The 27,289-nt window shown below is 62.7% G+C and overlaps 1 protein-coding gene across 3 annotated transcripts in view; it reads left to right on the top strand.

Annotated features, from left to right (window-relative positions):
• The window catches only part of GNAO1 (G protein subunit alpha o1), a 115,314-nt gene extending 90,167 nt beyond the window's left edge, over positions 1–25,147 (top strand). Inside the window, exons 4-8 of one of the 3 annotated variants that reach the window (XM_008152325.3) lie at positions 7,663–7,823; positions 8,914–9,042; positions 9,980–10,109; positions 21,282–21,435; positions 24,960–25,147. In XM_008152325.3, the coding sequence (XP_008150547.1) occupies positions 7,663–7,823; positions 8,914–9,042; positions 9,980–10,109; positions 21,282–21,435; positions 24,960–25,147 (762 nt within the window). Of the gene's footprint in view, positions 1–7,662; positions 7,824–8,913; positions 9,043–9,979; positions 10,110–14,007; positions 14,162–15,744; positions 15,933–21,281; positions 21,436–24,959 lie in introns of those variants that run through there. The other 2 variants (XM_054710423.1, XM_008152327.3) reach the window with 2 other exon arrangements.
• The last annotated feature ends 2,142 nt before the right edge of the window (positions 25,148–27,289 follow it).

The raw sequence follows: 27,289 nt of genomic DNA, 5'->3' as shown, positions 1-27,289 counted from the left end.
CGCTCACCCTGGGCCAGCCGTGGGGCATAGTAACAGCCGACGTCTGCTGACGGCTCACCACATGCTGGCACAGCAGTTGGGTGTATCACCTCCTTCAACCCTCACAGCCCAGCACCGGAGGAGTGGGGACTACTGGTCAGATGCGAGTGCTAAGGCTTGGACAGTCTACCCAGATACTTAGTGGCAGAGCCAAGACCGAAATCTCGGATGGCCCACCTCGGAGAGAGCGTGGGTGGCGTTATTTCTAAGGGCCTTTCCGGCTCCGACCTCCCACACCTCCGGTGCCTCTCATCTGTTGCCCGCACCCGCCTCCTGCGTGTGCCCTGTAGCCTCCTCTCTTTGGCTCTCCTGCACCCACAGCAGCCACGGCGAGCTTCAAGAACAGAATGTCATTTCTTCTCTCCTTTACTTTTTAAAATATATTTTTATTGATTTCAGAGAGGAAGGGAGAGGGAGAGAGAAGCATCAATGACGAGAGAGAATCATGGACCGGCTGCCTCCTGCACACCCCACACTGGGGGGGTCAAGCCCGCAACACCGGACATGTGGCCCCGCCGTGACCTCCTGGTTCATAGGTCGATGCTCAACCACTGAGCCACGTTGTTCGGGCATTTCTTCTCTCCTTTAAGCCTCCGTGGCTTCCCATAACACTCGGGACAAGTCAGACTTCTTTCCCTGGTCAGCCTTGCCCTATGGTGACGGGGTCGCATGCTGGCTGCTGCTCAGAAGGTGCCCTGGGCACAGCCAGCCCCGCCAGCCTCCCGCCACTGGGCCCCGGCGCCCACGTTACTGGTATCATCACCGTGTGTTGAGTCCTCGCCCCACCTGTGTCCTCAACTTCATGTTCATGGCTTGCCCTGACATTTCCCTTTTCTGACATGAATTATTAAAAACAGCTGCTCTAGAGTCCATTGAATGATCGTGGAAAAACATGTTTTCTGTCTATAAATAACTCCACCTCACACGTGTCTGGGAGGGTAGGAAGAATGCTGTGAGGAGCGCCCAGCACACACCCGGTCGATGCACGTGGTCCCATCCGGGTACCACCTCTGGAACCTCCCGGCCTGAAACAGGACCTCCGAGGTCAGTGCGCATAGGGTCAGTGGAGAAGGGCCCTGGGGGCTGTAGGCGGCCTTCAACCACTCATTCTGCTACTTCTGAACAGATTCACGTGATGTCACCCCCTTCCCCCGCCTCTGGTGTGTCACACACATCCTACCTAATAAAAGGGTAATATGCTAATTGACCGTACCTTCGCTATGCCCACAGCCAATCAGGGTGCTATGCAAATTAACCCAGTAAAGATGGCGGCCCCGACGCGCTGCCCCGCCCCCCATCGCTGAGCGGCTGAAGGACCCGGGCCAGCGGGAGGGGCAGGGCCTCCCGCTGCTCTGATCACTGAGCGGCTGAAGGACCCGGGCCGGTGGGAGGCACCCAGATCGCTGCCGCTGCCCGGGGCCAAGCCCCGACCCTGAAAGAAGGCAGAAGGCGGTGGCCAGAGCCAAGGCCTGGGTCCCCGGTGCAGGCAGCCAGGTGAATGAAGGTCTATTGCACGAATCTTCGTGCAGTGGGCTTCTAGTTACATCATAAAACAAATTCCTTCTCCTCTGTAAACGGCCCGACCCGGGCGTGACTCGGTTTCAGAATTTCGCCGACCGCCCCGCGTGTGCGTTCCTCGCGTGTGCTCGTGCCAGCGTGCAGCGGCCACGGGTAGGCGCCGGGGAGGGCACCGTTCACCTCTGTGGGACAGAGCCGGCACCTCCCTCTCCATCGCTCTGTGGCGTCGGGACAGCATCCTGGTTCTGTTCACACCTGCCGTGTCTCAGCACCTCGCGGGAGTGATGATCCGCCCTATGGCACTCACCGTCTCCCCAAGTGGGAGAGAGCCGAGGAGGAAACAAACATCTGATGACACCTTGGGGTCAGGGCTAGTAAAGGAAAGGGAGCTGGCGTGGGAGAACAGGAGGCACCTGCGTTAGCGGGGGGAGGATGCTGTCGGAAAACTTCCTCTCGGGCGTCATTTTTAAACAGACTGGGAAAAAAAGGAGCCTATCTCCCAAAGATTTTTGGTGGCAAGAGGAGCCAGTGCAAAGGCCCTGGGGTGGAAGTGAGCCTGCCGCGTATGTGCAAAACCTAGAGAGGGAGCAGGGCAGCTGGCAGGTGGCCAGTGAGGGCAAGGTGCCTCGGGATGAAGTTCAGGGGGAGGTAGGAGGTAGGCGTGAGACCCTACACAGCCTTGTAGATAGAGTTTGGGATGATGGAGAGGGAACCCCCACTCTCAGCCTGAAGGAGAGTCCCATCTGGGGGCTGGATTATGTATTGGTTCGCAAGGCTGCCATAACAAAGGACCAGGGGAGGGGGCCGGGGGAGGGGGGGCTTGAACAACAGAAATTTATTTTCTCACAGTTCTGGAGGCCAGAGTTCCAGACCAGGGAGTCCTCAGGGCTGGTTTCTCCTGAGGCCCCTCTCCTTGCCTCGGGGCGTGGCCGGCTGGCTCCCCTTGTCCTCACGTGGTCTTCCCGCGGCCTGTGTCCTGCTCTCTTATAAAAACACCAGCCACGATGGGTGAGGGCCCACCCCACTGGCCGCCTTGTAACTTAATTACCCCTTTCAAGGCGCTCTCCAAATACAGCCACACTCTGAGGTCCTGGCAGTTAGGGCTTCAGCATATGAATTGGGGGGGGGGGGGGGGGGCGGGTGGGCACAAGTCCAGCCCATGACAGGGACCTTCCCTGACCTAGTCATTGAGGACAGAGTTGGGGTTGCGGGTCAGCACATTCACAATGCCTCGGAGGCCAGAGGAGACCCGTCCTCAGCCTCCTGCTCCCTCTCTGTCGAAAGGGATGATTCGCAAGTCTTTAGGGGAGTCAGAGACTCGGTGGTACCGAGCTGGGACTTCTTTCCCCACCTTCAGTCAGAGTCCTTGAAAGAGAAGTGGAAACCTCCCTGTCGTGATTCAGGGGTGTTCATTCGGGGTCCCCCGTGGCCCTCAGCCAGCAGTGTGAGCAGGGAGACAGTGCCGAGCTGAGTGAGGAAGGCGGCAGGGGCTGCCTAGCCAGTGGGCTGGGGAGGGAAGTTGGGGTGCTGGCCAGGCTCCCCAAGGAAGAGAGGCCCAGAACGTGTTGTGTTGAATGAAATGGAGGAGAGAACCCCCAACCGACCTCACCGCTGCCTTCCCAGGTCCCCTCGCGCCGCGTGTGTTCAGCCTCCGGAGCCGGGGCCGCGGCCAGCGGGCTGAGCTGCCTGCAGACCCCAGACTCGCCTCAAGTCGTTCCCTGCACCTTCTGCTGAGGATACACATAGCTACAAGGAGGGCAGGGTCCTAGAGAACTTACCTGGCAGTTCAGAAAACATGAAGCCGGCTCCATCTCATTAAGATGACACTGCGGGGAGGGAGACCTGGGTGGCGTTTTACATTGCGAGCCGGGTGTGGGCCTCTGATTTTGGTTCTGAGCGGTTGGAAAGTTTGCAGTGGGAACAGAAGACCCAACTTCAAAGGCACTGCCTGCTGCTGGCCGGGCAGAGGGAGTGGAAGGAGCGGCATGGCGGGGGGGTGGGGGTGGGGGCAGGCAGCTCCTGTCCCTTTCAGCTTAGAAGGCAGCGGGGTTGGGTTTCGGGGTTCCCAGGAACAGTCGTCCTGCCCGCCTCCCTGGAGGGCAAATGTCCGCTCAGCCACTGGGCTGCTGGGACAGGTGGACAGGGAGGGGGTCCCTCCCTCTCTCCTTCCTTCCCTCTGCCCTGCTGGCCTTGGGGCTGAGCGCTCACCTTCCAGCTCCCTTTTCAGAGGAGGTGGCAGCTAGGAGACCAGGAGTCACCATGACAACAAAGCTCCCAAGCAGGCCGGAGCCCCCGGCTCCCCCTCATCTGTGTCCAGGCAATTGGGGGCCATCATTTCTCAACCACTATGAACATTCTGAAGGTCAAGACCCTTCGGTAGTGGGTGTGCAGTGGATAAATGAGTATAGGGTTGGCTGGATAGGTGGGTGGCTATAGAGAGATGGGGAGGAAGGAAAGAAATGGTGCACACATGAATAATGAATGGATAGACAGATGCCGGGGAAGGACAGAGGAAGGTAAGGAGATGGGCGGGTGTGGCAGTGAGTGGATGGGTGAACAAGAGTAGCTGGTGGCTACGTGGGTCGATGCATGATGTTCAAAAGAGATGCATCCTAGCTAGGTGTTACCGGGATACGTGGATGGATGGATGGCTGGATGGAGAAGGTTGGGCAGGTTTGAAAGGGGACAAGAGGGGAAACAGCACCAAATCCTTGGTTCTGCTGCAGGATGTTTCTGGGGAACCAGGAAAGCTCCCTTCCCTAAGGCAAGTGGTAGATCTAGGAGGTCCCCAGATCCCCCCATCACCCCCCACCCCACCCCATAGACCCTGCGATTTGACAGCTTGCTGCAACTAAGACCCCTGAGCCCAAGGGAAGAAAGAGCCGCAAGCACGCCTGGTCTCCAACCACTAAATGCCTGCAGTGCCCCCATCATTGCCACTAACAAAGACAGATGCCGAGGCCTGGGGGGCTGGGGCTGGCCGTCGCTAAGTGCCCAGAATGCTCCCTGCTCCCGCCACTGCCATTCTCCACCTGCTGGCATTGCCATGCCTGCCGGGCCTCTCTGCCGCTCGCTTCCCCTGGAGGAACAGCCTGTAGCCAAGGAAGGCAGCTGTGCCCATGGGCCTGCCCCGCCTGGCTGCTGGTGCTCGGCTTGTCCAGCTCTGGCTCCCTCTCCCCTTGGCCTGTGCACTCCTGCCCCCTGGTGGGAGCCGGGACAACTGCAGCGCAAGGGCGGGGCGGAGTGGATGGAGGCTTTTCCCTGCAACCAGAGGACTGTGTGTGTGTGTGTGTGTGTGTGTGTGTGTGTGTGTGTACTCACGCACTCACACTTCTCTTGGCCTAAAAGATTAGAGATGGAGGGGAAACTCTGAAAGGCCAAAGCAGCTCCCCCAGTGGAAGGGGTTATTATTATAATTACTGTGATTATTGTTATCAAGAGGATCAGGCTTGCCTGACGTCTTGTACAAAGCAGGCCCGCTTTCCTTCAGCTTGTTGTTTGTGTCTGAGGGACTTCATCTTTGCTCATAATAACTAACATTTGCAGGGCTCTTTATGCTGCAAAGCTGTGTCCCATCCTTCGCCTGTCTCAACGGCACAAACAACCCTGGGGGGTGGGAACGAATGAGAGCAGAGGCCCAGAGAGGTTAAGTGGTCTGTCCAAGGTCGCGCAGCTAAAAAGCTGCAGAGGCAGGATTTGAACCCGGGTCACCTGCGTGAAAATTCCCGTTCACTTCCCCACATTTTTGACATCTCGTCCCTCGGGAGGGCAGAGGCCCTTCATTAAACGTTCGCCCTTTGCCGCTGATGTCTGTCGGAAAGGCCATGTCGCCCTGAAAAGAAGGGAAGGGTTTTGAAGGCCTGAGTGTTACGTACGGTGACGTTAGGCATCCCAGTCTAGACGGTGCGTACACCTGGGCACCTCCGAGTCCCCGGCAGTGAATGGCAAGCGTGTGGCCATCATGGCTAGTGGCTCAGCTGGGCTGATGCCAACATCCCCTGGTCACCCCTTACCCCATCCCACTTCCCGGTGTGACCACATCTCTGGGAAGGGCGGCAGGCCACACACAGAGCGACAAACCTGGGAGTCCACGGCGGCTTGGGGGAGGCGATTATAAAGCACACCCTCACCGTGGCCTCCCTGTGAGGTGTCACGAGGCTCTGGGTGCTCCGACTGGAATGTGTCCCTCCCTCAGCAGGAAGTCACCTGCCCTGCCCACCCTCAGGCCCTGACTGCCTTCTCACAGGCCTGGCAGAACCCTTGGCGGCAGGCCCGAAGGAGGACGTGTGGGAAGGTCTGGCCGGGTCCGCTGGCTGCATTCCACAGACGGGCAGGCGGGCAGGCACGCTGAGAGCGGGAGAGGACTGGGGCTTCCCGGTCACCCGCCACCTGGGAGCAGCAGCAGCATGTGGGTCCCTGAGTCACAGGCCTCGCACTGGTTTTAGCCCCAGGTGGAGGCACCACCCCTGCTCCCCTCTCCCCCTCCCCACTCCCCGAGCCACTGCCTGCCTAGGGCACCCAAGGCCCGGGCCCTGAAGAAACTCATCTCCAGCCAGGGCCCTGGGGAGGCCAGGAGGCCCGCGGAGGGAGGCCCAGGAGTCTGGGGGCGGGGCCTGGGGCGGGGCTGGCCTCGTGGGCGTGGCCTGCCCGCCTCCAGGCCAGCAGCAGCTTCCTTCCCAGGGCAAGCGTCCGGAGGGGACCCAGCTGCCAGAACTTTCTCATTGGCCTTCTGCAGCAGACAGCCCTGGCCTGGAAATAGCTACATAGCCGGGCAGCTCGATTCTGGAAGTCTCCCCAGAAGACGAGTCCACATGCCTTTGGCACAGAATCTTTTGTGGGCCACACATCTCCCCGGTGCTGACCTCATTTCCTCTGTGTCTCTCCCTCCCCAGAGGACACCTGTGAATTGCCAGCCCCTCCCACTCTCTTCCTGAGCCACGGGCCACGAACCGGGGAGACTGGCTCTCCTCTGGCGCAGTCCGAAGGCAGGGGGTTGAAAGGCCTTGAGAGTAGAGTAATGGTCTAGTAGTAACTGTTGTGCCCATGAATTAGACCCAGATTCCGGGGGGCCCATGAGGTTAGGGCCTAGCACACCCACTCCCAGCCACCTCCGGGGGCTCTGTCTCACCATGCACTCCATCCACGAGGCAGGTGGCCGGCTCCTTGCTTTGGGGTCCGGAGAGTGTGCTGAGCAAGGTCCCGTCGCCCAGAGAGATGTGTGCAGACTCGGAGGACATGGTTTTCCTGGGGCCTGGGCTCAGGTGGCCACTCTGTCCAGGTTTAGGTTCCTCGAGAAGCCGACCCCGCGACAAGCGTTTATTTGAAAGGTCATTTCCGGAGGCACTGGAGAGCGTGGACCTTTCTGGAAATGCGTGTCCCCCTGGGTGTGGACCCCTCCGCCTGGCCTCTTTGCCTTCTGAGGTGCTGTAGTCGGTGGCGGCCCCAGCACCGGGGGGTCTGATCACAGAGGCCAGCCTTGGAGTCAGGCTCCTGGTCTGAGTCCCAGCTCTGCCTGTGAGCGCAGTCACAGTTCGATTCCCGGTCAGGGCACAGGCCCGGGTTGCAGGCTCGATCCCCAGTGTGGGGCGTGCAGGAGGCAGCCGATCCATGATTCTCTCTCATACTGATGTTTCTCTCTCTCTCTCTTCCTCTCCCTTCCTCTCTGAGATCAATAAAAATATTTTTTTTAAAAAAGAAGTCTAGAAAATTGTTAGCCAAAAACATTGACATTTCCCCCAAAAGAACTTTGCAAAATGCCAGTCTTCAAAATGAGTGAAAGCGGGGCTGCTCAGGGTATTGGAGGGCAGAACAGAGCCCTGCCCACTCCCTCCTGCCCACCGGCGCAGAGCTGCGGGCACGGTCGGAAACCCCTGCTTTGGAAGTCCCCGAAGCCTGGCGCGGGCTGGTCCCTCGGGGCCTAGGACAGCAGACTGTGCCCGTATCCGGAGGCATGGGGTCGGGGCTGCGGGGGGGGCAGATGTTCAGACAGTGGCCCGCTTCTCCTGACCAGGCCTGGGGCTGAGCATTGTCCCGGCGCCCTGGCAGGTGTCCAGCAGGTTCTCTGTCCCCACCGAGCCTCACAGCCCCACCCATGTCTCCTCGCAGGCCGACGCCAAGATGGTGTGCGACGTGGTGAGTCGGATGGAGGACACCGAGCCCTTCTCTCCGGAGCTGCTGTCCGCCATGGTGCGCCTCTGGGGCGACTCGGGGATCCAGGAGTGCTTCAACCGCTCTCGGGAGTATCAGCTCAACGACTCTGCCAAATAGTGAGTGACCAGGCAGGGGGCGGCCGCCGGGGGGGCCGGGACCGCGTGGAGGGCAGGGACCGCGTGGAGGGCAGGGACCGTGTGGAGTGGAGGGCAGGGACCCCGTGGAGAGCAGGGACTGTGTGGAGTGGAGGGCAGGGACCGCGTGCAGAGCAGGGACCGCGTGGAGGGCAGGGCTTGGGTGGGGCTGAGGTCAGAGCCGCTGGGACAGTGACAGGGAGAGGCAGGATGGGCCTCTCACCCTGCCTCCGACACTTGGGGATCCTACCCGCTGTGTGCGGCTCCCTGCCCCCAGGCACGAGGAGTGGATGCCTGGCTGGCCCTGGGGGAGCCCAGTCCTGATTTCCCAGATCCCATCCTGGCTTTGGGTTCACACCTAACCCATACAGACCCCCAAAGCCTTCCAGGTGCTCGGCCTGGGCAGGTGGGGTGCAAAGGCCTGGTCTGTCTCCAGAAGTGGGGGCCTGGTGCAAAAGACCTGGTCCCAGGCAGGCCAGCCACTGCCCCCTATGTGACCTATGAACCTCCCGTCCCACAGACCCCTGGGTAAACTCTCAGGAGGCACAGCAGGGCGGGCGGATGCTAGGGGCCTCTTGGGAACACTACAGAGACTCCAGGGTGGACTCGGGGGCCAGATGTCCAGGCTCAAGGCCCAGCTCCCAGCTGGGCAAGGTCTGACCTTCATCGACCCTCCGTTCTGTAACCTATAGAGTAGTACATGCAACTTGGAAATTAAAGATGGAACTTGATCACCAGTGAAGAATAGAGTCCAGGTGTTGGCCATTATCGTTTTGTCATGAAGAAACGACAAAGCAGCATCATAAGCCCGTTAGTCTCATTGGAAAGTGGGGTCTCGTCTGAGCGTCCCTGGAGCTGTGCACAGAGGCCCCTGTGGTCTGAATTAGAGGCTCTTCGAGGATGTGCGGCACCCTCCCACCCCCACCCCTGGCCCTGGACAAGGTGGTGCCATCATTCCCTCCATGGCCTTCGAGGGGCCCTGCTGGGGGGACCGGGCTCTGGAGGGGGTGGCCCAGCAAGCTCAGAGCTGTGCCTGCAGCCTGCCCCACGGTCCCCTGTGTGCCGTCCCCAGCTACCTGGACAGCCTGGATCGGATCGGCGCCAGCGACTACCAGCCCACCGAGCAGGACATCCTCCGAACCAGGGTCAAAACCACCGGCATCGTAGAAACCCACTTCACGTTCAAGAACCTTCACTTCAGGTGAGGCCGGGGGACTTCCGAGCCCCAACCAGGACATGGGTGTTGCCAGCCCCTCGGCCTCAGCCCCAGGTAGCGGCCTGCCTCTGTAGCTCTCGCGTGGGGACAGGCAGTTAGCTAGGAGAAGGGACCTGTCTGTAGGTCTGTTTCCCACCAAGTTCAGGGTGGGGTCAGCAGGAAGCCTTCCCGGAAGAGGGGTCCTGGAGTGGGGCTCTGAGGCATGGGAGGAAGCCTGTCCCTGGGTGACCTCTGAGGGGGAGAAGGTGGGTCACCTCCCAGGACACCTTGGTGGGAGGGGGAGAGGGTGAGCATGGGTAAGCCCAACAATACCCATGAGACCCCAAGGACCCACATAATCTCAGCTAGAAGGGGCTTAGGGATCAGCTGGCCCACCTTCTCCCAGCACATCTGGGGAAACCGAGGCCTGGGAGGAGCAAGGCTCTCCCCAGGAGCAGAACACAGCGAGCTCTGAGCGCCTCGGCACCGGATCCCGAGGTGTGAGCCCGCCGGAGGGTGGCATGGCCACCTGGGTGACCTCGCACACTGAGGCCTGGGAGCCCCTGTCCTGCCCCACGTGCCTATAGGTCTGATGCCTGGGTGTCGGGTGGAGCAGGAGGAGAGGCCGGGAGGGGTAGACAGGTAGAAGCCCTGTGTCCTGGCCAGGTGAGGCGCACCCTTGGGAGGGCTCTGGAGACGCGAGGGCGGGTAGGACTCGCTGCGTGTAAGCACAGCGCGGTGGTGGGGCAGACCGCAATGAAGGCCGCCCCCCACCCCCCACGAATGGCTGTGTCGGTCTTTGGGCACCTGGAGCGGGGCTCCTGGAGCTGCTCGGGGCAGGGCCAGCCCCTCCTCCTCCTCCGGCCCCGGGGCTTGACCGGCACCCCCTCCCACCTGCCTGGGCCCCACGGCCCACCACCCCAGCTTCCCTGTCTCCCCGCAGGCTGTTTGACGTCGGGGGCCAACGGTCTGAACGCAAGAAGTGGATCCACTGCTTCGAGGACGTCACGGCCATCATCTTCTGCGTCGCGCTCAGCGGCTACGACCAGGTGCTCCACGAAGACGAGACCACGGTGAGTGGCCTGGGCCCGCCAGGCGTGGGCGCGGTGGGGTGAGACCGCGGCGGTGGTCCACGCAGCTCCAGAGCGGCTGGGGTTGCCGTGGTTGGGGAATGTCTGGTGACACCGGTACAGAAAAGGCAGCCACGGGCCGGCAGCTGGGGCGGGGCCGTGGGCATCTGCTCACAGGCACCCCCCCACACACACAGACTCAGGCAGTGGGTCCTCTCTGATAAACAGGACAGAGTCTGGGGGCATCAGGTCAGGCCCGAAGCAAGCCAGTCCTAAAAGAATCGGGGCGGGGGTGTCGGCAAGAATGTGCGTGAGACGGAAAGAGCAGTTCTCAGCCCTGACGGCCGTCCCTGCGGTGGCTGGGCTGCTGCGCGGGGAGGCCTGCAGGGTGGCGCCGGGCAGGGGGGAGGCCGGGCGGCGGGCACCTCTGGAGGAGACCAGCCCAGGTTGCTGCCTCTGATGTGCATCGCGTCCCATCTGGGGCCTCGGAATGGCCATCGGCCTCAGCGGGGGTCGCTCAGCTGGCGAGGGTGCTGGGTCGCTCGGCTCCTAGTCCCGGTGTGCTGCCCAATCCAGGCAGCACCCTCTCCGCTCGGTTCCTGTTACCTGTCGAAGGGGCGGGGGCGGGGCGACAGTAGTAGCTACCTGTGGGGTCACTGGCCACGGACTAGAGCCCAGGTGAAGGTTCCTGGCACAGCCGCCCCGAGGCTGTGGTTGTGCTGTCACTGGTGGTTGTCCTGACAGGGGGGCTCTGAGAGTCCTCGTCTGGCCTCCAGCCACACAGCCTGCCAGGGAAGCCGGCTGTTGGTGTGGGCCACCCCCGAGGGTGCCGAGACAAGCCCACAGCCCCTCCCAGGAGTGGGGCTCCTGGGCTGTGGGGTCACGCCCGTGGCACTGGGGTCACGCCCGTGGCACTGGCCAGCTCCTCTGTCTGTAGCCCGCACAGGCCCGAAGCCCCGAGCCTCTCGGGCAGCAATGAGGTTGGAGGAAGGCCTGCGTCATGCCGGCCTGTCTTCTCTCTGGGTCCGTTTCCTCACCAGTCCTGCCTGCTGGTCCCCCGGCGGCGGTGAAGCTCTGACGGGCCGCGGGGTGGGGGCCGCGGGGTGGGGGCCGCGGGGCGCAGTGCTGTGGGGGAAGCAGCCGCCGTCCCGAGAGACCACACACAATGGGGCTTCGGGCAGATGGGGCCGAGGCCGCTGCCCGGGTGGGTGGTCCGGACTCGCACCACAGGCTGGGTGCCCACGTGCCCTTCCTCCTCAGGCCCAGCTGCACCCCTGAGTTGGGGTTCAGCAAAACCCCCCCAGCCCTGCCTTGTCCTGGGGGAGGCTTCGGGGCCTCAGCCGTGCAGCTCTTTCTGGTGGCGCCGTCTTCATTAGTGACCTCGGCAGGTTGTGGCATCACCGGCGTCGGGGGGCGGGGAGAGACGTGCACCCCGTGCTGTGCTTGGACCCGACCCTGACCGCACCCCAGCCCGGGCGGCTCCTGGCTGCCCGGCACCCGTGTCGCTGTTGCCTTGGTCCACTGTGCGCTCCAGGCCGCCGTTCGCGGTCTGAGTGGCCACCCTGGGTCCGAGCTCCATCCACTTGGCTCACCTCTCCCTGCGGCGCCTGGAGTGGGAAGCAGGGCCGTGGGTTTCAGAGGAAGGGAAGGGCTGGAGAGTGGGTCGGGAGGGCTTCTCTCCCTCGGGCCTCTCCTCTGGGTCCTGCCGGCCAGGCCTGCGGACAGCTCCAACCCAAGTGCCAGGCCGCGGGGCACGGGCAGGGCTCTCCGCCCGCAGCAGGGCAGGGGCAGAGGGATGTCTGGGTGGGCCTGGCAGCCACGGGGCGGAAGCTCCCTGGCCCTCAGGTCTCCGTTAACCGTGGGGCTGGGCAGATGCCAGGCCCCGAGCTCGGGCAGCCTTTCCCGTCTGCCTGCCCTGTCCGGCCTGGCCAGCCGTCTGCAAACTCCTCCCCAGCCCTGGCTGCTGAGCTGGGCAGTGTCCGGGCGCTTTCCTTCCACGCTCCTCTTCCTTCCTGCCTTTCCTGTCCCTCTCACTCGCCTCCCCTCCTCCCCGTGTGCCCTGCCTTCTTCCCTGGGGCTGGAGCGGAGGATCTTGGGGAAACCGAGGCAGGTGGGCCCAGGCGGGGGACGGGCTCCTCCTGGGCCCTTCCTCCCCAAAGCAGCCAGCGGGACAGCCCAGGAGAGAGCAGCGCCCGCGGGGCAGGACGGGCGTCAGAACTGGTCAGCGGCCGGGAAGGCGGCTCGTCGCCCACGGCAGCGAGAGCAACACCGTTGCTACGGAACCAAGCTGACGACCGTCTGTCCAGGACACGCGGCTGCGCTGGGCGGCTGGGAACCAGACAGACGTGGCCCGGGGTCCAGCGCTGGCCCTGCCAAGAGGCAGCCGCTCGACGTCCTGCTCCTCAAAAGGGTGACTGACGGTGGGCGCTCAGCCTGGCGCGGCTGTGAAGGGCAGCCTGCACTCGGGACTCCACGCGGTGCGTGGCAGCCACCGGCTCCTCTGTCCGGGAGTGTGGCCGAAGGACAAGTTGTGGGCTACGGACTCTGCCCTGGAAGCAAGAACGAGGCCTGCTGACCAGCCCTCGGTCCCGGCCTTCCTCTCTGGTCAGCCCCACGGTCCCTCCCTGGCCTGAGGTGAGAGTCTGGACTGCCCGGGACAGCTGCCTGGAGGTGGCTCCTGGAGCTGGTGGCTGCCGCCCACCGCCCACCGCCCAGCCACCGTGTCCACCGCACCCAGGAGCCCGGGGCCTCATCCTGCCCTCGTACCCAGTGGCCTCGGCGGCACCGGGTCTCAGCCTGCCACAACGTCACCACCACCGCCGGCACCACCACTACAGGGCCCTAATTTGCCAAACCAAGGCCAAATCATGAGCAGATTCTGAGGGACCCTCCACGCCGGGCAGGTATGAGCGCCTCCCTCCAGTGCAGCCACCAGCTACGAGTTGAAAGCAGCAGGTCCGGGCTCCGCGGGTGACTTGCTGTGTGACGCCCGCCCGCCCACTCTCGCCTCCCCCTCTCCAGGCGCTGGGCTCAGGCTGGGCCCCGCCCCCTCGCGTCCATCTCCAGCCACGCAGTCCGCGGGCCCTCAGGGCCGTGGCCTCTGAGCCTGCACGGGGGCCCCAGGCCGGACCTGCGTTGACTTCCCGGCCCTGACACTGGTTGAACCAATTTTTCAGGGTTTTTTCCCCTCTCTTTCTCTCATGTTTTCCGCTGGGCTTTTATCTTCCTCTCTGTTTTCATCTGTTTTGCCGGGTTAAGCAGCTCACCAGGAGCCGAACCCCTGCCCAGCCATGACCCAGCCATGGCCCAACCATGGCCCAGCCATGGCCCAGCCATGGCCCAGCCATGGCCCAGCCAACCAACCCAATCTCCACCCACAGCAAGATCACCCCCCAGACGCTGTCCCCTTGTGTCTGCTTCCAACTCGGGATTAATTCGAGGATCTCTTTGTCCTCGGTTAATGTGCCCCAACGGAATGCGTGCACCCCCACCCCCGCTGGCGAATCGGAATGACGCCCGGTAGAGGACTCTGCATGGCCCACGGTTCCGTGTAGACGTGTTGGATAGTGGTGGCCCTGCCCCGAGTGCATGGTGCATGTCCTCTCCGTGAGCTGGAGTCCCCCCAGCGACCTCGCTGCCCCAGCCGGGTCAGCCCTCTGGGGGAGGAGGGCTGGGGCAGCGCCCCCACCCCGCCCGCCCTGCTCCGCTCCAGCCTGCCGCGTGTGGAATGAGGCGGGACCACGCCCGCTTGTCCTGTGGGTCCTCCTGTCTCCGTCCCTCGGTGGTGCGTCCCGCCGCGTCGGTGGACATTTCCGTGGCTTGTCCCGCTGTGTGGTGGCCGGGGGCGGGGGGGAGGTCTGGCCGCGCCCCGGCGCTCACCCGCCTCTCCGCTCCGTTGCAGAACCGCATGCACGAGTCCCTGAAGCTCTTCGACAGCATCTGCAACAACAAGTGGTTCACGGACACGTCCATCATCCTGTTCCTCAACAAGAAGGACCTGTTCGAGGAGAAGATCAGGAAGTCCCCGCTGACCATCTGCTTCCCCGAGTACACAGGTGGGGACGCAGGAGCCTGGCCGCCAGGCGCCCGGGGAGCCGGCCCCCATCCGGAGCTCGGCCTCCCCGCGTGTGCCCTGAGGGTGCGCCCGACTCAACCACAGAGAATCCCACACAAAACCAAAGGCAGCCCCCCACCATGTGCTGTAGTGAGGGGGGCGGGGCGCCGGGCAGCCAGTGGGGCCACCTGGCCAGGGGAGGCAGGGCCAGAGCCCTGGCTGTGTGAGCTCAGCCTCGGCTTGGTCATCTGTCAATAGAGATGATCAGTGGGGGCAACACCAGCATGCTGGGGTCACCGCGGGGCCGAGCCCAGCAGCCCAAGCGTCCTGCCCCTGGCTCTGCCACTCGCAGCCGGTTGCAGAACCTCCCGGGGCCTCAGTGTTCACGTCTGTGCAATGGGGATAATGACAGTGATTGTCCAGCCCTCCCTCGCAGAGCAGCCGGGAGGGCCATGTGAGCTCGTGAACATGGAGCGCTTGGCCTGGCAGCTGGCACACAGCAAGTGCTCACTGGACATCTCTTCCTGTGACCATTGTGGTCATAACTAACAACTGTCATGACACCTCCCACATGGTGGTTACGAAATCCTAATGGCCTATTGGGAGGTGAGGGAGCTGCACAGGCGGCAGGGACCGGGCCTCCTGGGGAGGGTGCTATGATGATGATGTTGCATGGGTTTACCTAACTGTCGGGCGGCCGGAGCAGCCCAGGGGCCCACCAGCTCTCCCTGATAGTCAGGCCTGGTCAGAGAGGTGAGTGGGCGTCCCCAGCCTGACCAGGCCCCCGGCCTCCCTCCCCTGCCCCAAGATCAAGCCGACTGCCCCGCATCCAGGCCCCCAGCTCCGTGCAGCCAGAAGTGGATGGGGCTCAGCGGCCCCACACCCCCAGCCAGCCCCCTCTTAGCTGTAAGTTGGGGGTGCAGGGATGCCGCCCTGACTAACCTCCGCTGTGTCCTGGGAGGCAGGGGGAGCAGGCGGGGTAGGTCGGGCACCACGTCTGGCTTGGGACTGAGGAGGCCTGAGTGAGGACCTGCCGGCCCCTCCAGCCCAGGTTTGGGAAAGAGTTGTCTTCTGAGGGGCTGGGCCCCCTCCAGGGAGGTGCCTCCCAGTCTGCACAGCAGCCACCCAGACTTAGCGCGGTGGCTCCCAAGGCCAGCCCCCCTTCCTGCCCTCCCTCCGAGGGTCCTGGCAGCCTGCCCGTGCCTGGGCCCCAGTTCCTGGAGCCTGGGGGGGCTTCCACCAAAGCTCCCGGTTCTCCTCCCCAAACAGCGGCTGCTCTCCTGGGAACCCTCCGCCTGGGCTCCCCCAGGAGCGGAGCGATGTGCACACCCCGAGGGAGGGAACAAGTCGAGGGCCGGACGGGGAGCCTGAGGGGAGGGTGAGGAGGAGGCCAAGGGGCTCACCGCACCAGTTTCTACCCACCTGGGCCTGCTCGGGGGGTCACGGACAGGAGAGGACCCGCCTGCAGGGTCTGCAGCTGAGCGGTTGCGTTTCCCTCACCCCGCCGGGTTTCTCCTTCGGCTGTCACCGGGGGCCCCGGCGGTGGCCTCGCCTCACCTGTCCCCTTTCTCCGCTCTCCCGCAGGCCCCAGCGCCTTCACGGAAGCCGTGGCCTACATCCAGGCCCAGTACGAGAGCAGGAACAAGTCGGCCCACAAGGAAGTCTACACCCACATCACCTGCGCCACCGACACCAACAACATCCAGTTTGTCTTTGACGCCGTGACGGACGTCATCATCGCCAAAAACCTGCGGGGCTGTGGCCTCTACTGAGCCCCGGCCCGGCCTCCCGCCCGCCCCCCACCCGGCCCGTGCCCACCATCCCCGGGAACCAGAGCTCGGGCCTCTCAGACTCTCTGCACCAGCAAGCACAGCGGCTGGCACCGAAGGGGGAGGGACCGACCACAGCCGCCCGGCCCCAGGCATCAGAGCACATGGTGACACGGGCTGGGCAGGGTCCCAGTACCCAGGCCTGGGGCGGGCCACCCTGCTGCCCGCAGCTCTCGCCTCCGCTCCGCCTCCAGTGCGTCATCCTCAGGAGGGAGCTGTGGAGCCAAGGCCGCCGTCGGGGCCCCGAACGGGCAGCCCCTGCAGTTGGTGACTCAGACTGGCAGTGCCAGGGTCTCCGGCTTCTGGGGTTGTGCAGGTGGTAGGGGCAGCCGTGGGGCGGGGCGCTGGAAGGGGAGGGGCAGTGGGAACCATCTTTTCCTGGGGTCTCTCTGGTCGGGGCAGCTCCGTCATCAAAAGCCAGGCCGGGACTGGGCCTGCTGTGCGTGGGTCCAAGGGCTCAGGCCTGGCGAGTGCCTCCTCCCTCCCCCGCTTGGATCTCAGCCCTGGGGTGCAAGCCCTTCCTTCTCCGGGCCCTCCTTCCAGGCACATCCTTGGGGAGCCCTCGTCCGGGACTCCTCGTGGGTCTGGAAAAGGTTCTGGTTCTGAGTCTGACTGACTGCAAAGGCATGCGGTGGATGGTGGGAGGGCGGAGTCCCGCGGTGAAGGGAAGAGGTGGGCGGCGGGGATGCGGAGGGGAGGTAGCGTGTCCACGGCGATGGGGCCTCACGCCGTGCTTGCATCGCCTTCCCCGTCTCCCCGTCTCGGGCCGCTGTCGGCGGGGGGTGAGCAGCTGTGCTTTTCCTTCTGAATTTACAGCGAATTCGACTCCAGCCGCAGGGGCTGGCTCTGCAGGGGGGAGGCCGGGAGGGGTGCGCACCCAGCCCGAGGCCAGTCCCAGCTTCCCTCCGTCTTGGTGTCCTGCCGGCCCCCGGGGCAGAGGAGGGACCACCACCCTGAAGTGTGCCCTGCCATATACCCCTCCCCCACGAGCGTCCTAGGGCCTCCGGTAGGAATGGGGGGAGGGTAACTTCCGGCGACCGAGGCCTGGGCTGGCCTCCGGCCATCGGCACTTCAGTTGGCTGATGCCAGCGGCCCACAGCCCAGGCAGCCGTGTGCCCATGGGAAGAGCGCCTTGCGAGGTTCCGGCTCCCCCCTCAAGCGCTGTCCCTAGTGCCAAGTGCCTGCAGGGACGGGGCCCCCGGGTGAGCCCATCCCTGGCTCGGCTCTCTCGCTGTCGCCCAGCCTTCGGGGAAACCCCCAGGCAGCCGGCCTGCAGGAGCCCCCTCCACCCAGCCCCCCTGCTTTCATTCCCCTCGCGCTGCTCCTGCACAGCCGCTGGGCCGGCAGGGGACAGGCCCCGGAGCCGAAGACCAACGTCCGGTCACAGGCAGCCGGCCCCTGAAGCCATTTTGCCCAGCATTGAAGACACAGCAGTTATTTCCCGGCATCATCGCCCTGGGGTGGCCAGCTGTGCCCCTACCTCTGCCCTGGGACCCCAGACTCAAAAGCAATCGACAAAAGGGGATGTGGCCGAACCCCACCATCGTCCTAGAGGTGGAAGTCACCGACTCCCCAGGCCCACGGCGCCCCTCACCGCCGCCCCCTCCAGCACAGTGGTCAGAGCGCCGGCAAGAGCCCGCCCGGCCCCGCCCGCCCCGGCGGCAGCAGTAGGGGGAGCCGGTCGCCTGGGCCTTCCTGCCCTCCCCCCCCGCCCCCCCCCATGCTGCTTCATTTCTTGCGCGTTCGGACCCTCCAGGCCTGACAGGGTGGCCTTGGCTGTGCAGTGCGAGTCCCGGAGGAGAGGGGGTCCGCGGCGAAATCCCCTCGCTGTCCTCTGCGTCGCCCGTCCGCGTTGTCACCGACGGCTCCGCCAGGGGGCGTAACCGCTGAAGGTGACTGGGTGTGGCGCCGTCGCGGGTGGAGGGGGACGTGTGTGACGTGCTGTGGCGGGCCTGTGCTTACTCCCGTGCAGAGAACTGAGGAGGTCCCCAAGGCTGTGTGGCCTGACGGGGGGCAGGGCCCAAGCACTGGCCCTGTGGACTGTGGTCTGAGGACGGGTGGGCTCTGCCCCCACCCCGAGCAGAGAGCCCGTTCCGTGCCGCTGTGTGATGGTGGTCAGGCTCCCCGACCTCCAGTGCAGCGGACGGGGTGGGGGGGGCGCTTCCCTCAGGGGGTCCTGGGGCTCCAGGCAGATGCCACCCCAGCAGATGAAGGCCCCTGTCAGGGCAGAAGCAGGAAGCACCCGAGTCCTAAATCCATGGCCCTCTTGGTCAGAGTCCCTCTGGAAGGAAAGGGTTCGTCCCCCGGCCCCACGCACCGAACCGAGACCACCAGGGTGAGGGCACCCCTTGCTCAGCAGCCAGCAGCTCCACACACCTCTGCTCCTGTGCCCCTTCTCCCCCCACCCCAGTCCCTGCTGCCGCCCCCGCAGCCAGGCCCTTCCCTCCTGGTTCTGCCCCCCAGGCCTCCCCACTGCTGCCGCAGCCGCTCTGCTCTCCTCCCCCGTCCCAGGCAGGGGTGGGTTGGCCGCCCCTCCCTCCTTCCCAAACCTTCTACCGTAGGTCCCAGCGGTCCCACCTCCGATCCCGCCGCCTCCGCCCACCCATAGTAACTGTAACTTTGTAGTAGAGTGGCTGTGGGCTAATAAATCTCTAGTGGTTGTCACAATTCACTGGCCGCGTCGTGGATTTGTTGGTCACCGACGTCAATAAAAGCGCCCGCTCTTCCCTCACGAGTGTGGGGTGTCCTGGGCTCTTGGCTCCTTGGTGATGGGCTCCGGTCCGTGCGGGGAGGGGTGGCCATCAGGCCTGCGGGGCGCGGAGGGGGCTCAGTGCCACCCGCTGCCCCCTCCTCCCCCGCACCTTCAGGATCAGCTCCTCTTTCCAGACATTCCAGAGCCCCCCCCCCCCCCGGAGAATCCGGGTCTGACTGCGCGCCGTGCCCTCTGCCCCCCGGCCCCTCCCGGGCCCTGCAGACCTGTGGTGTGTGTGGCGTGTGGCGTGTGTGGCGTTGCCTCTCCCCAACCAGACTGAGCTCTGGGAGAGCAGGAGCCTGTGGCCGTTCCCACAGCCCCAGCTGCACCGAGCAGCCCCGCCCCAGAGGGCCTGGCACACATCCGCCTGGGGGGGGGCACTGTGCCAGTCGGGTCCTTAGCCAGTCTTGGCCTGGGCTCCTCCTCCAGACCTAAGCTTGGGGCCCCTGGAGGACGAGCCCTTCAGCCCAGCCAAACCCCCTCCCCGCTCTCAGCTCCGCACCCTGGTGGTCCCTCTGGTCCTGGGAGCGCCTGGGCTTATGTCCCCACGGTGACCCCCGTGTCTGCAGACAAAGCAATGCCGGGACTGCGGTGCGGCCGGGACTGCGGTGCGGCCGGGACCGTGCGGTGCGGCCGGGACCGCGCGGTGCGGCCGGGACTGCGGTGCGGCCGGGACCGCGTGGTGCGGCTGGGCGCGGGCCTCTCGTGCCGTTGGCAGCGCCGGGTTGAGTGGCTGTGGGCAGGCGGCTCTGTGGGGGGCCTTTCCTGTAGAGTCCGTGGTGAAGGAGCATCTGTACCCTGCCCTCCGCGGCGCCCAGTGAGCTGAGCGCACAGCCCCAGGCCCTGCCCTTGGCCCGCGGGGAGACCGCCACCTGCCCCTTACGGACGCTCTGAGATGCCCGGGGCCAAGGAGTCTCGCTCTTCCCTGAACAGGATTGTGGGGGGACCAAGAATGAAGGTGACTGGTCGAGGCTAGGAGGGTGATAAGATCACGTGGGTTTGCCGAATCTGCTTAGCAGAGGAAAGGGACAGGGACCTTTGCGGCAGGTCCCCGAGGGAGGAGTGACCGTTGTCTGGTGGCTCCCGAGAAGCAACAGAGGACGCAGGCTGCCCCGCCCCCCAGCCTCGGCCGCAGAACGAGGGTCTGGGGCCGATACCCTTGCGGGTCACAGGTGTGATGAGGCGCTCTTGGGCCATCATGACCCTCATTGTTTCCTCCTCTGAAGGCCACAGACCACTCCGAGTGCCTGGAGAGGCCCGTGACACTCCCGTGCCCCTAAGGGTTGGTGAGATTAACCAACACGAGGCAGGGGAAGTGCTGGGTGCAGAGCCGGCCGGCAGAGTGGGCCGTAGTGACCGTGGAGGACGTGTCCCCACCTTCCCCTCCTCCTGCTCAGATAGGGGAAGTTGCCATGGCAACAGAACAGGCAGCTTCCTCAGCTCCTACTGCTGCCTCCTGCCCCGCTCTGTGCCCCCCCCCCCCAATCTCGGAGAATAAGGCCCAGTGGCACCCACACTGCTCTCTGCTCTTGCCCTGGTTTGGTTCAGTCTTCTGACTTCAGAGGGAGACTGTACCCTGGAATCACTCTAGGCCCGAGCTGCAGGCCCAGCGAGCTGGGTGTGAGGGGGACATGTTCCCAGGGCGAGGGCAGCTGTCCCTTCCCCCAGGGAGGTCCATCGCAGGAAGTCACCTTCCCGTGCAGAAAGGGGTTCGTTCCCAGAGAGACGGGCTCCCCACACTGCCAAGAGACCCCTCCCCCCACCCCACCCTCCACCCTCCAGCCCCGAGTGTGCGCCTGGCATCCCACCACAAAGGAAGCTGGCCTCGGCCTGGGCCCAGGAAGAGGCTGTCCCTGGAGGTTCTGCTTTATTTGGAGGCCAACACACGCATTCATTTGCTAAACGGACTTGTGTACAAGGAGGTGTGGCCCGTCTCCCGGGCTCCCCTGCAGACAGCCAGGGCAGACGCGTCTCCCCCACACGGCTGGCCCCAGGTGTGACTTCCCCGAGGTCACAGGAGGGACCTACACAGTCCCTCGCCCCTCGCAGAGGACACCCCCACCCACAGATTGGGCTCAAGAGGGCAGGTCTGGACAGAAAGGGCCAAAGCCCAACTCTGGGCTCCCATCCAATCACCACCACCCCCAGCACACACATGCACACGCACACATGCACATGCACACACACCCACGCACACACATTCAGGGAGACCCTCCTGTGGCTGGGGACTTCGCAGGGGGAGAGCCCCGGTCCCCGGGTCCTCAGCCTCACCCGGGGAGCCATGGTAGGGTCACTGTCTGCCATTGGCCCTGAGACAAGGGGCATAGATGGGTCTGGGCGCTGGACATGGGCAACCCCGTGCTGTGTAGCAGATCACAATTCTGTCTGTCCGCCTCCCGAGAAGCCACGGGCCCGGGAGCCCCTCCTGAGCTGCTGAGTAGCCCAGCTCCTCTCTCTCAAACCTAATTCTGATCTCTCCCTGTCTCCGTGTCTCCCTCTCGCTGTCTGTCCCGCTCTCTCCCTCCCGCCTGCGGCCGCAGAACCGCATGCACGAGTCTCTCATGCTCTTCGACTCCATCTGTAACAACAAGTTCTTCATCGATACCTCCATCATTCTCTTCCTCAACAAGAAAGATCTCTTTGGGGAGAAGATCAAGAAGTCACCTCTGACCATCTGCTTTCCTGAATACACAGGTGGGTGTCTCGGGGCCCTGTGCAGGAGAAGGCCCCACGCCTCCCAGGGACCGGGGTCCCCTGCACAGGCGTGAACCTGTGGCTCCGGGAACGGGCTGGGTGTGGGGGCAAACGGGCCTTCTGATCCATGTGCTTGTGACCAGGTGAGTTGGGAGTGAGCTGGCAAGGCAGGGCAGCAGGCTCCCCCTTCCACCTGCTCACCTCCAGAGGAGGTCTCCTGCCTCCCCGGTCTCCCCAGTGGCCTCCCCTTAACCTCCCCAGGCGGCTGCTGGCCTCACAGCACCTGGCCTGAATTAGAAAGGGTAGCCACGTGGCCTGTGCGTGACCACACCTGCTTTCTCTACCATCAGAGACCGGCCCATGTCCCGCCAGGTCCTCCACCCCTCCAGCATCAGGCCTGCTTTCCCCCTCTTCCTCCACCTCCCATCTTTTCCCAAACCAAACCCTCCTCCTCCTCCTCTCCGCAGCCTCCTCCTTCCCTGCCTGCCTCTCTCCCACCCCCTCTGGGGCTTTTCCTCCCAGCTGGCTCCCAGGGGAATGTATCCCAGACCCCACAGGGAGCTCCTGCAGCCGGTGGATGAGGCATCGGGCTGGCAGCCGAGGGAGGCGCTGCTGTAGGCTGGCGGGCCCCGGGCCACAGCTAGGGGCTAGTGCAGAGCCTTCGTCCCTCTGGACGGGGAAGCTCCTGGGGGCCCCTTTTGCACCCTGCAGTAGAGGAGGCTGTGTGCAGGCTGGCTCAGCCAGGAACCCCTCACAGGCAGCCCCGAGGGAGGGGGGGCGTGCACGGCCTGGGCTCCCAGGGCCCCACTTCCCCTCCGCCCCCCCCCACCCCCGCGGGGAAGTGCCGGCGCTGACCCTCGTGGGGAGAAAGGCCCGTCGGTTGTTCTGAGCACGGCCTGGCTGTCACTGGTGCTCCACTGCTTGTCCATCAGCAAGGCTCCCACCCACCCCAGGGTGCTAGGAGCAGGGGTGGCCGCCGGGGTGGCGGCAGGCTGGGGTCGGGCAGCGGTCAGGAGCATGTCTCCGGCGGGCAGGGGCAGAAAGCAGCCTCTGGAGCCAGACCACCTGCACCTTTGGGCAGGCGAACCCCCTGGCCCGTTCCTCCTCTGGGCACCACAGTGCCTGCGGGGCGGGGTGGCCGCAGGGGTGAGTGGAGAGCAGAGCCCGGGGCCTGGTCTGCATCCCACTGGCCGTCGTTGGTTACTCAGAGGATGGGAACCAAGGCCGGGGGAGCTGCCGTGGAGGAGGTGGAAGGCGCCCTCTGCAGGGCGGCCCGGGACAGGCCCGGAGGTCCCCAGGCCGAGGAGGGCCCTGTCTGTAGGCGGCCACTGCTGACCTCTCTCCCAGCCTCAGCCAGGGCCCTGCGGGACCAGTTCAGGCTGGAGAAAGCGGTGGTGACCGATGAGTCTCAGGAGCCAGAGGACCTGGCAGACCCTCAGGCAGGCACCACCCTAAGGCTCTTCCTTGGCCCCTGCGACCCAGCCCCATGGAGCCTGGGACGTGGCCCACGCAGTGGCTGTGCAGGAGGAGGCACTGGCTGCGCCCAGGGAAGTCGGTCTGAATCTGGGAAACATCTGAGTTCTGCAGAGCAGCCGGAGGGGCCCAACCACGGCACTGTTGTTGGGTCAAACGGCACCACAACGGAGGACAGATCGTCACCAACGAAGTAGCCCCATGGGGTGCCAAGGCCCACGGGGGACACAAAGCAGAGGGTCAGAGGACAGGCGGGGGGCAGGTAGTAGTTGGATGGCCAAGGCGAGCTCTGTGCTGGCTGTTAAGGGCGAGGACTCAGCAGATGCTGAGAAGACACGAGCTGGGCATCCCCGGAGTCATTCCCAGGCACTTGCACCTCAATCAGTGCCCTGTGTTGGTGCTCTCTGGACAGCAATCTCCTTGATGGGGTCCACTCTGGCACTCTGTCTCGTCTTCGAGTTGCCACTCACTTGATGGCTTCACTACAGACTCACCGCTTATGGGCTGAGAGAGAGGTTCTGGGCTGTGTGGGCTGTGCAGAGCTGGTCTTCGTCCTGACCCCGACTCCAGGGATGACCCTCCCCTCCCCCGCAACCTCTCACGTTGGGTTATCTGGCTGCAGAAGCCTTTGGGCAGCCCAAGCCCCCGCCTCCCCATGCAGCTCACACCCACTGCAGGAGGGTGGGGCCTGGGTGGGGCCGGGGGGTATGGCCCACACCCTCAGCACCGGATGGTATTGGTTCCAAGCTCCCAGATCCTAGTGGCACTGAGGCTTCTCCCTTTGCTGGGCGCTTGGGAAATTCTGTGTTGCTCTGTATTTTGTGGTGATTGAAAGTTGTCCACAGGGCAGAGCCACATGGGTTTGGGAGTGCAACTGATTAAACAGAACTGTCTTTGCATCCTCCAGATACCCCCACCAGGCCCCAGCCGGCATCAAGGGGACAGCGAGGGACAGGGTGGGGGCAGCGGGGCCCAGTTGGCCTTACACATGCTGCTAGCACCTTAAACCTCCCACCCAGGGGATACCAGCGCCCTTAAGTCTGGCCACTCACCCAAGAACTAGGACTGCATAGGGGCACCCCAGCCCTGCCAAGTGCAGGGAGACATGCAGGTCCAGCTCGGCCCCCAGGATCCCCTGTGACACCAGGAGTCCTGGATCCCCACCAGCCAGGGCTCCCCCCACTCAGAGGCCACTGTCTTGGTTTATCAGAGCAGCAGGGCTGGTTTCTTTTTATTTCTTTTTTAAAATACATTTTTTTAAAAATATATTTTATTGATTTTTTACAGAGAGGAAGAGAGAGGGATAGAGAGCTAGAAACATCGATGAGAGAGAAACATCGATCAGCTGCCTCTTGCACACCCCCTACAGGGGATGTGCCCGCAACCAAGGTACATGCCCTTGACCAGAATCGAACCTGGGACCTTTCAGTCCACAGGCCGACGCTCTATCCACTGAGCCAAACCGGTTTCGGCTTAAAATACATTTTTATTGATTTCAGAGAGGAAGGGAGAGGGAGATGGAAACATCAATGATGAGAGAGAATCCTGGATTGGCTGCCTCCTGCACACCCCCTACTGGGGATCGAGCCTGCAACCCAGGCATGTGCCCTGATCAGGAATCAAACCATGACCTCCTGGTTCATAGGTCAATGCTCAACCACTGAGCCATGTTGGCCGGGCGAGCAGGACTGGTTTAGACCAGGGGTGAGTGCTATGAAGGGCAGACAGGGGCAGGGCCTCAGGGTGCTCATCCAGAAAGCAAAGGGACCTTCTGTAGCCATTGTCGGCCCAGGGCTCCTGGGTCCATCCAGGGTGGAAACAGTGAGACACCTTGAAAAGCCAGAAGCCAGGCGAATGCAGAGCCGCATGTGGGTTTGGCTGTAAAATACAAGGACGCCTTTGGAGAGCGAGTGTCTGTCTGTAGCCTCCTCTCTTCTTGGCCCATCGCACCTGCTTTCTGGGAAATGCCCCAGCCCGCCTCTGGCCTGGGGGTTCCCACCCCGTCCCTGCCAGCTCTCACCGGGGCCTCTCCCTGTTCTGTCTTATTACAGGCCCCAATACCTACGAAGACGCAGCCGCCTACATCCAAGCACAATTTGAAAGCAAAAACCGCTCCCCCAACAAAGAAATCTATTGTCACATGACTTGTGCCACAGACACGAATAACATCCAGGTGGTATTCGACGCCGTCACCGACATCATCATTGCCAACAACCTCCGGGGCTGCGGCTTGTACTGACCTCTTGTCCTGTATAGCAACCTACTTGGTAATGATTCCAGCACTCAGAAAAGCTTGCACACACACACACACACACACACACACACCACACCACACACCACTGACAAATGCAAGTTGGTAAATAAACTTAAAAAAAGGCGTAACAAAAACTTATATATATATACATATATATATATATATATACAAATATATATTAAAAAATTCTTTTTAGTTTGTACTAGAAAGAGCTTCGAACAGAACTGACTACCACCCCATAGATCAAGGTTTTCGTGGGTCAGCCCATGAGCATGCAGTTGTGTGCCTGCGCGCGTGCATGCGCGCACACACACACACACACACACACACACACACACACACGAGCTGTGATGGAGTCCTGACTTGGGAGACCAGCCCCGTAGGTTCACCCTCTGAGACCCATGTCTGCGAGCAGCGGGAGGCCAAGTGGCCTGGCATCAGTCCAGCCCATCTCTGCTTCTACCCCAAGCTCTCAGTTCTGCCCAGCTCTCTGCAAATCCCCAAATCCTTTCCAAAATGGCCAATGCCCTAACCATCTCCCTGCCCTACACCCCCCAAAACAACAGGAAAACGAAGGACGCTTCTCTTTGGGTGGTGGTGGTGGTGGTGGTTCAAGGACTTAGAAGAACCATTGCTCTGACCAGTCCACTGTCCCCTGGTCTTTCTTCATGCTAACCAGGCAAGAGTCAGAAAAGGGAGACTTGGTCTGCTTTGTCAGAGCAGCTGAGGGCAGGGACATGCAGGGCGCTAGGGAGAAGGGGGTGAGGGGGAGATGGGGGCAGGAGGGGCCACAGGGAGGGGCTGGATTGCAGACCTGACCACAGAGGAGGCCTCTAGGGGCCTGGGCTGGGCTTCCTGGGGTTCCTTCTCATCTTCCTTCGATGCTGCCCCATCTTGCCCGCCTCCAACACATGAGCAATGCGCCAGGGTTTGTTGGTTGGTTGGTTTGTTGGTTTTTAAAAGCAAAGAAACTGGTCCGACTGGACCCCCTTATCTCTCTCTCTACAGACTGCTTCACGGACTCTCTGCTGTTGACCTTGATCTCCTGGTAGCATGACCTTTTGGCCTTTGTAAGACACACAGCCTTTCTGTATCAAGCCCCTGTCTAACCTACGACCCCAGAGTGACTGACGGCTGTGTATTTCTGTAGAATGCTGTAGAAACCCGGTTTTAGTTGAGTCTCTACATTTAGAATTTGAAAGGAAAAAAAAAAGAACATTTCTCATGTGCTTTGTAGCTTAAAAGGAAAATGGAAAACTCACCATTACATCCATATTTCTCTCTCTCTTTTTTTTTTTGGAATAAAGAAACATACATCTGCACCCCTCTCCCCCATTTCACCTAGTGGCAGGTGTGGGGCCAGCATCCCTGCAGAGGTGCCAGGCCTATCTGTCCGCACCAGGTTTCCAGAATGTGCTCAGACCGGGCTGCGCTTGCACACCCCCCGCCCTCCCCCCCACACACACACACACCCAACCACTCCAGCTACACACTCAGCGCAGGTTTGTATAGAAAAAGCACAGCTCTCATTGGCCCAAAGAATCCGGATCATATGCATAAAGAGCCCCATCGAAAACCATTTTCCCGCCACCCCCTTCGACAGATGCCCTTCATCATCGTTTGCCAGTTGTCTCGTTTCTTTGTCCCGATGAGCCCTGTGCACCACACCGGCCAGCAGCTTTCCTGGTCTTTGGGGGTCGCGGTTGCGGGTTGTTTTCCTTTGACGTTTTTTGCTTCTCGGTCTCAGATGGATGCTCCGTGTGTGTGTGTGTGTGTGTGTGTGTGTGTGTGTGTGTGTCCACCTTCTCCTCTGTTTCGGTAACCTGTGTCCACTCTTTCTCATGTGAGGATGGATGTTTGTGCCGCAGATAAAAAGAACAACAATAAAAAAAATCCCCCACATTTTTTTTAAATGCCACAAGATGGAAAAGGAAAAAAAACACACAAAAATTTAAAAGGCAAAGATGGAATGCAGTGTTTACACGAAAGCCAGTTTCCATGACCAGTCCTGTCATTTCTACTCTGACTCGTATTCAAACCCCAACCCTCTTCACCGTTTCACTTTTAAGACATTTGCTGAAGACCAGTCACAGCCATTTCAGATAAAAAGGAGGCAAAATGACTAAA

The sequence above is a fragment of the Eptesicus fuscus genome, chromosome 21, assembly GCF_027574615.1.
Source record: "Eptesicus fuscus isolate TK198812 chromosome 21, DD_ASM_mEF_20220401, whole genome shotgun sequence".
Taxonomy (NCBI): domain Eukaryota; kingdom Metazoa; phylum Chordata; class Mammalia; order Chiroptera; family Vespertilionidae; genus Eptesicus; species Eptesicus fuscus.
Note: the sequence above shows the minus strand (reverse complement) of the source record. Positions and strands in the feature narration are given on the sequence as shown.